Source organism: Amphimedon queenslandica, unplaced genomic scaffold (assembly GCF_000090795.2).
Source record: "Amphimedon queenslandica unplaced genomic scaffold, v1.1 AMPQUscaffold_13214, whole genome shotgun sequence".
Lineage (NCBI taxonomy): Eukaryota > Metazoa > Porifera > Demospongiae > Haplosclerida > Niphatidae > Amphimedon > Amphimedon queenslandica.
The window spans coordinates 1-7,973 of record NW_003546550.1 but is presented as its reverse complement, the minus strand read 5'-3'; the positions used below and the strand labels follow the sequence as shown (position 1 = coordinate 7,973).

The window sequence follows — 7,973 nt, the reverse complement described above, 5'->3', positions numbered from 1 at the left end:
GCTGTGGGGCTGGTTTAGGCTTAGGGAGTGGATCAGTTTCCATTGGAGTCTGCTCATCTTGTTCTGGCTCCTTAGTACGTAATGGAGGAATAGTACCACCCAAACTAAACACAAACAATAAACAACAACAACAACAACAACAAGACTGACCCTTCAATGAACTGTTTAAAGAATCCTAGTTCGGGGAGGTGAAGGGCCTCGGGGTGTACTCGACACAATCTCACAAACTCTCTCAACTGACTGATCTTTGTTGGATCTATCTTTTGTGCCATCACTCAATCCTTCTATCTCCTCTTGTGATAATACTCTCCTCTGTCCTTTCTCTATAGAAGAATCCAGACATGCAGCTAGCTACACGTGGCAATGAGAGGGAGTGGCTACTTATTATAGGTAATGAATGTTAGCAATAAATGGTGTGTTACAGTATGAGCTGCTCCTGTTGCTGTTGCTGCTGGTTTCTCTATTACAGAATGTAAACTCTCACCATTTTAGCAAAATTGCACTGCACTATATCACATGCTTTATTTCCAAAAAGCTCACAAACGACCCCAATTTTTATTACATTTTCTCATGCATATTAATTCCCTTATGCTGTGTAGAAAGCAATAGCCAATTCCGACATCAATTATTTAAGTTATGGTCATTTTAATAAACAAGACAATTTTTTAAGAACAATTAACCTGTCCAAAATATGGTCAATCCTCATCTCATGCAATAGGAAGGAGTGGCTACCTGCTTGCAATTGTTTGGAGCTTATAAAAGTGATAATTGATACTATTGTAGGCAGTCTGTAATGGAGAATCAAGCAGTGTATGTTAATGTTGGTATCCTTAAGGCCCCCCCACCAGTAGCAACAGGAGCAGTTCATACAGTCACTCATCATTCATTGGAATCTTTAGCAGAGAAGGAACTACCTTGTCCAATAGTTGTACACCAAACCAACTATTGTGAGTTTGATGATATCCTGGGTGATGGGCAAGAGCTGGAGGTGTATGCACATAAAGTGTCTCCAGTGGTTACTTTGAAAGCACCAGAGAGAGACTATACAGTACCAGTCAACAGCTCCTTTCTCTTCAGTGTCCTCTACAATCCGTTTGATGATCTCATTAAAGCAAGGAAAGGTTATGTATTTCAAACTGGGGCAGATTTGATAAATGCTGTACCTCAACCTTGTGCAGTAGTCATCAGCAAAGACTGCACTTGCAGCATTTTCACTAACGGGAGTCCATCAGCATCAGGAGGAGTGAAGAAATCAATTGTACTTCGGAAAGGTGAAGTGTTGCTGATAGACAGCATAGCCAGTGAGAGTCATTATGGGAAGGTTAACAGGCTCCTGAAGTGCTTTACACTAAAAGAAAAGGAAGTGTATTTGAAGGAGAATTGTGAAGGACATTTCAGCACACAAGAATCAAGTCTCACATTTTCACTCACTTTCATCCTCCGCCACTTCAAGTTACCAATACTGAGCTCACCTTACGAAAGAGAAACTGGAACCATCCACTCTCGGTTCAAAGGAAAGTGTGGAATGATTCATAATGACGTGATTCCTCTTTCTTCCTTCATCGTTTCAACTCCAACCACAGAGGAGGAATTAGATGGATCCGATTTCTCAGGACAACTAGTTGAAATATACTCCACACTAAAGCTGGACTATCACATTGCTACTGCAACGAATGAAGAATTGATACTACTGAAGCAAAAGATGAACAAGACATGTGAGGAACTGTCCCCACAAAGCATCACTGCCGTATTGTACAACACAAAAGAAGTGGACACAGTTCAAAATGATTTTTTATCTCCTGTCAATAATAACGAGTGGATTAATGAGATACTATCGTCACCTTCTCTTACTGGGAAAGACTCCAAGCAAGTGCCAAAGAAGAAGACCCCACCCGTCCCACCACGACCAACAAACGGTACAATAATGAGAACAAGGTTGTCAAGCAAAAAAGAGAAAGACACCAACGAATCAGGAAAGGAAATGAAACAAGATGGAGGAACACAGAAACGTTTGACTCCACCTCCCACAAAGCCAAAACCATCAACTCTGAGTCGTAAACCACCTCTTGTCTCTCAGAATATTTACGAACCGATCATTAAGTATACCACAGGACAGAGTGCAGGGAATCAGTCCTTTCTAAAGACAGAGCAGAATGATACTATCATCAAGGGGACACCTACTCCATTGATTAACCAACAACCAGGTAAGCAGTTAGATTGTTGTTATAAGTGGGTGATGTTGGTTTACATTTACAGTATCCTAAACTAATTCTGTTTTATGACAAACACACATAGTGTGATAGCTTACAACTAACAATAAGCTAACAAGAGGTTAAGTATTTGTTATATCATCTCCAGTAGACAAACTGCAGCTTTTAACTGACATTGCAAAAGAATTAAAGACAGCAACAGATAATGTAGACAGTAAGTGATTGAAACTAAAAATCAATAAAATTATGTAAATAAGTGCATCAGTTTATGCATTCAAACTCATAAACAGGTCAATAGCTAATACTGCAATTACTGTAGGTGATGATGATGATGTTCATGGTTATCTGGTAGAAGACATGTATGATAACATTAACTATGCAATACCACCTTCTCCTACTAGCAAAGAACAGACAATAGCTGGACCAGTTACTCTACCATCAGTTGAACCGCTCATTCCTGCACACAACAGTCAGCCATCATTAGGTATGTGTTCTCTGTTTGAAGGGATCACGTACATGTACTGTATATTCAAAGGTACTACTGTACATGGAAGCAATGATAATAAAGGATACCTTGAGATCAACAAGACAGTAATATCACTATACAACACTGCAGAGGTATATACTGTACATGTACTAGTAGATATAACTAACTGACACTGTCCACAGGTTGGTGATCTATTAGTGGCAATGGGGCTAAGTGAGTATGTGTCTAAATTCAAGGAAGAGATGATTGATGGACAAATGCTATTGGAACTTGATGATGAACTACTGAAAGAAGAGCTAGGGATGAACAAGAAACTACACAGACTGAGACTAACAATGGTAATAAAAGGAACTCAGTCAGTTTATGGATACATCAATTAACACAAAGACACACACACACAATTGTATAGTTATAAACATTATCGTTATTATTGTCCATTAATGATTAGTCTTTCTCTTACTAAATGGACTATTGGTTCCTTTCTTTAACGAGCTCACTGTTCTTCTACTAGAGCGTACAGTTCCTTTGTCTCTTTGATAATGTTCAGATACAATGTTAGGCTCAAAGTGAAGGACTTGTACAGAGTGATCATCGCAACCATACACCACATGAGAACTGTCTCTTGATATGTCATTAATGACACTGCCTGGTTTATTTCTTAATGTTCTAATGCAACGTCCACTATTAATAATAATAATAATAATAATAATAAAAATAATGATGATAATATTAATAATAAACAAACAAATAAGTACATAAACACATTACAAATACCTGTTAATATTCCAGTACTTTATCAATCCATCCCGCCCACCACTTATAATAGTATTAATATTTGGACCGTCAGTTAATAAATGAACACTTTCAACTCTATATAGCAATTAATTAATTAATATTAATAAAGACATTAAAAATAATTACCTGTCGTGATGCCCTTTAAAATCAATTAATTTGTCACCCTTAGCAACGGACCACAAACTCACTGAACTGCCAGCAGAACATGCCAGCATACCCTTTAATTTATTAATAATCAATTAATGAATTAATAATCAATAATAATCACTTACCCCACTGTAGCTTAAACTCATCACAGGTTGATGTGTACTGATATTAATGATCCTAATGCACTGTGGATCAGTTGGTGTATATATATTCCATATTCTCACAGTCTGCATAATAATAGTGTCATTAGTATCATGTGCAATGTGGCATATACTTTATCTCCACTGGCAGTGTATGCTTCAGTGGTAGAGTCATTAAGATCAACAGAGAATATGGCCCCACTGTGTCCCACTAGCTGTGACACGTGCTTGCAGTGTCTTATGTTCCATAGGATGGCCTACATACAGTGATATGCCATTGCAAATTGAACATTAACTGTATGTCTCTTACGGTTTTATCATGTGAGCCGGTTAGAAGTATGTCTTTCTTTCTTGCTAATGACCAGACTGTCCCTGTGTGTCCCTGTAGGTGCTTCTCACACACTCCAGTTCTATAGTGCCATATCCTCACAATGGAGTCACCAGACCCACTCAGTATAAAGTTGAGCCCATAAAAACTCAAACACCAAATGTTCTTCTACATTGAAATAATAATAATAATAATAATAATAATAATAATAATAATAATAATAATAATAATAATAATAATAATAATAATATGTATGTATAAATGTATCTTGTCACTCTTACTGAATTTGTGTAAATAGTGTTCAATAGTTTCCCATCTTTAAGAGACCAGACTCTTATTGTTTGATCTGAGCTTCCACTGCAGAGAGTGTCTTCTTTGACACAAACTGACAGGACCCTGTGGCTGTGGGAGGCCAGGCTCCACCCAACAGATCGGCCCAGTCGCCAGTTCCTCTTCAACTTAATGTCATTGATATAAACTCTCTTCCACAAGGGGCTGGAGAGGGGAGACACTCCTAGTGATACTTGAGAACACTTGTACTTCCAGAGTTTGTTACAAGAGCATCTTTCATTCCAAACCTGAGACACCTGTACATATAGTACAGTATAGTGATGTATTGGAAGTACAATTAATGTACATAATGTATGTACAATGTACGTTATATGGTACCTGATGATTCCTGTATAGTATACACTTACCCTGCACACTAGCAGTAGGTCTTTACAAGGTACATATGAGAGGATACACCTCACAATATCAGCTGGTAAATCAGATATGAAATCACGATATTGACAAGACTATTACCGGTAATATCATTATTATTATATCATTAATAATAATAATTATTATTTGTTATTATTTACCAGTAGCAGTGTAGCAAGGTAGTATAACTCTCTTTCTTCAAGACACCAAACTATCAAGTGAAGGATTTCCTTTTGCTGCCAATCTATAAAAGTAGAGTCAATGTTACACTAACAATGCTACACCAGTACCCGTACCTTTCTCCAGTGAAGTAAACCAGTGGAAAAATGACAACAAGTGTACATCAGTCTGACCAGGAAAGTGAGGGGACAGTGGATAGGGTGCACCGGTCCGTGGTGAAGGTACATTGGACAGTGGATAGGGTGCATTGGTCCGTGGTGAGGGTACATTGGGTGGGGACCGTGGACTATTGGACGTACTTCTTGTTCTAATGGGGGGAGCTCCAATGGGCGGAGCCTTGGCAGTGGGTGTGGCTGATACTATTCTGTAACAAGATGGAGTTCCTACTCTACCAATAGGACCCTCCATGTGTCGACGAGTTGGGGTAATTAATCGGTATCCTAGGCAACAGTACTATGAATATCATTATAATTACATGTATACCTTTCCTTGTCCCGCACTCAAGGTGAGGTGCGGTTGATGGGCGGAGCTCAGGAAGTGGCTCGTACAATAACTGAGTAGCAATAGTTTTAGTAACATCAGAACTAATAACCAGACTATCAGCTCGAAACAGTATTTTATTCTGTAGGAGTGTAATCATGACTCATAAATGGTACATATATAACATCATACTTCTTTCCTGCGAGATATTTCAAATTTCTCTTTGAGATGCCTACTGACAGGAGTGGATAGTGCGTGGAAAGGGACAGAGGGGAACTGTCTCCTCAAGTGATAAATGAACTCATGGTGGGGAACACTTTCAAGAACCTTCATCAATAACAACAATGACTATTATAATAGCTATCAGTTCACATACACTTACTGTCCATAAAAAAGTCAAGTGATTCAAATTACATCTTTTAATAATACCATCCAGTATTTTACTAATCTAAAGAGGATATAATAATATAACGCATTGGCTCCATACAAGTATGTACTTGCCTGTATGCTGTCCAAGGAGTTGATCCATATTGCTATACAGTCTTTGTCTTGTTCAAAGCTGGTACAGGTTGTTCTAGTCCTGGCTCTAGAGAAAGACCCCATGTCCAACTGAGACACTGAAGCACTCCTCCTCAGATTCCTCTCCCCTCCTCCCTCCATAGTCTTAAGGTACCTCTTGGATTCTCTCCTATTAGGAGTCCATACAAGAGGAGCTAAACTATTGTCAGTACTGTGGTTAAAATTGTTGTTTCCATGACAACATATCGACCCCACCCACCTCACCAGGCTCACGTCCACTCAGCCTCAGAGCTTATGGCTGCAGGAAGGAGTCTTCTACTTTATTACCAGAGACTGGTGTCTCCTTTAGTAAGGAGACATAACTCATCCATTAGCAGTGAGGCTGCTGGTTTAAAGGTCTCTCTAGTTGATCCTTTTAATGCCGTGAGGGTCAGACTGGCCGAGACGGCTCACTGGACAATAGAAGAATTCAAAGAGAAGATGAGCTGTTAGTCCATACTGTCAACCATCAATACCCTAGTTCTTGTTTAGTTCATATTGATCAATGGATTTCAGAGAAGAGATCAGCAGTCTGGTTACATGTACCATTAGTTCATTGTTCTTTGTTGAATGTAGCTGTTCTGGACTGTAGGTTCAACATACACCATTCACTCAGTAATGAGATAGTACTGAGCAGGTGGTTGAGACAGGACACCGTTAATAAGATTCCTCCTTTTGCCTCTCATCAAGTCGGAGTGTGTGGTATGCACTGTATACAATAATGGTGAAGTTTATAATTGTTCATCATCAGGTGTTGTTTATCGGGAGGACACTAGTGAAATTTTAGTAACACAAGACAAATATAAGGTACATGTATGTATAAATAGATTATTGATTTTTATGGTTTCTTCTCTAGCCAGCAAGATGGAAGTTTCCAGGTGGTATTTCAGAATTTGCAGAAGATATAAGTATAATATTAATAATTATCATGGTATCAATTCATCATGCTTGTATTTTAGCTGACACAGCTGAGAGAGAAGTACTTGAGGAAACAGGAATAATGGCTAGTAAGTTTATAGAACATGTGCCTATAGCACAGGCTGTTTATAAATAATTCCATTTATAGAAACCCAATCAATAATTGCTTTCAGACAACACCATCATTTATCAATAGCGTTTGGGCAGTCTGATTTATATTTCATATGTCGCATGAAACCATTTACGTACACGATAAGACCATGTACTAGTGAAATACTTAAATGTCAATGGATGGGCATAAGGGAATTACAGGCATCACCATTAGCAACTATTCTGACCAATCGGATTGCAGTGATGATGTTAAGAGGAGCTAAAAATGGTTTCAGGGAACTAGACATCAAGTGGGAGGATCTTCCATCTCCTGCTGACTCGAATCAAACCTACAGACTGTTTGGAAAGAGAACTTGACATTTTGATAATCATTTTTAATGTTTTATTGGTGGGTGTTCCCATAGCAATCTCCCAGTTATGGATTTGTTTAAAAAACTAATCCATTTGTCTACCAAACCTACTAATGTTCAGCAATCATATTCCATATAGTTCCATTTTCTGTTTTGGCCACAATAAAGATGTGACCGATACTTGCTACCATAATGGATCGATACTCCATTATGGTAGACCATATCTATGGGTAGACCGATACTGCATAATGATCCTCAATAGGCATACCTATACCATATTAACCTTGCTATACAAGTACATTCATAGCATTACCTATAATACCTTATAACCTCTGACCTTTACAATGTAAATATGCCTACATTAGCTTTACTGAGCACATTGCTACTACCATATATACCATTACCATCGCCTACATTAACTTATAACCTGAGATATCCTAAATATAACACAATATATGACCATATTAATGTTTCTTAATACTTAATACCATATACCATTATGGTAACTACCTCCTACCATTACTACCTGTGACCCTTGTCTATATAACCTAATATAACACACTGTAG

General features: G+C 38.2%; 4 protein-coding genes across 5 annotated transcripts in view; 2 read left to right on the top strand and 2 right to left on the bottom strand.

The window, feature by feature from the left end:
* Window positions 1-369, bottom strand: part of LOC100639324 (hsc70-interacting protein-like) — a 2,494-nt gene extending 2,125 nt beyond the window's left edge. Inside the window, exons 1-2 of the mRNA XM_020000097.1 lie at window positions 151-369; window positions 7-104 (exon numbers count right to left, since the gene is read on the bottom strand). Of these exons, the coding sequence (XP_019855656.1) occupies window positions 7-104; window positions 151-272 (220 nt within the window). The 5' untranslated portion in view covers window positions 273-369. The remainder of the gene's footprint in view (window positions 1-6; window positions 105-150) is intronic.
* Window positions 370-501: 132 nt separating this feature from the next.
* On the top strand, window positions 502-3,189 carry LOC109584380 (uncharacterized). 2 transcript variants are annotated; one of them, XM_020000110.1, is made up of 5 exons: window positions 502-2,204; window positions 2,362-2,424; window positions 2,530-2,694; window positions 2,746-2,828; window positions 2,880-3,189. In XM_020000110.1, exons 1-5 carry the CDS (start codon window positions 794-796, stop codon window positions 3,075-3,077), a joined length of 1,920 nt encoding a protein of 639 aa, XP_019855669.1. In that variant the 5' UTR covers window positions 502-793; the 3' UTR covers window positions 3,078-3,189. The 2 variants fall into 2 exon arrangements, with proteins under 2 accessions (XP_019855669.1, XP_019855668.1); XM_020000109.1 differs by having other exon boundaries at window positions 2,359-2,424.
* On the bottom strand, window positions 3,054-6,155 carry LOC100639197 (F-box/WD repeat-containing protein 7-like). The gene is made up of 14 exons (XM_020000105.1): window positions 5,971-6,155; window positions 5,852-5,917; window positions 5,662-5,796; window positions 5,473-5,611; window positions 5,106-5,429; window positions 4,971-5,053; window positions 4,806-4,904; window positions 4,389-4,694; window positions 4,090-4,275; window positions 3,914-4,036; window positions 3,765-3,866; window positions 3,619-3,710; window positions 3,472-3,567; window positions 3,054-3,378 (listed from the first exon to the last, which is right to left on the bottom strand). Exons 1-14 carry the CDS (start codon window positions 6,127-6,129, stop codon window positions 3,135-3,137), a joined length of 2,154 nt encoding a protein of 717 aa, XP_019855664.1. The 5' UTR covers window positions 6,130-6,155; the 3' UTR covers window positions 3,054-3,134.
* Window positions 6,156-6,214: 59 nt separating this feature from the next.
* Window positions 6,215-7,516, top strand: LOC100639072 (nucleoside diphosphate-linked moiety X motif 6-like). The gene is made up of 6 exons (XM_020000114.1): window positions 6,215-6,475; window positions 6,520-6,729; window positions 6,779-6,834; window positions 6,884-6,935; window positions 6,987-7,034; window positions 7,094-7,516. The coding sequence occupies exons 1-6, from the start codon at window positions 6,223-6,225 to the stop codon at window positions 7,411-7,413; spliced, it is 939 nt and encodes a 312-aa protein (XP_019855673.1). The 5' UTR covers window positions 6,215-6,222; the 3' UTR covers window positions 7,414-7,516.
* The last annotated feature ends 457 nt before the right edge of the window (window positions 7,517-7,973 follow it).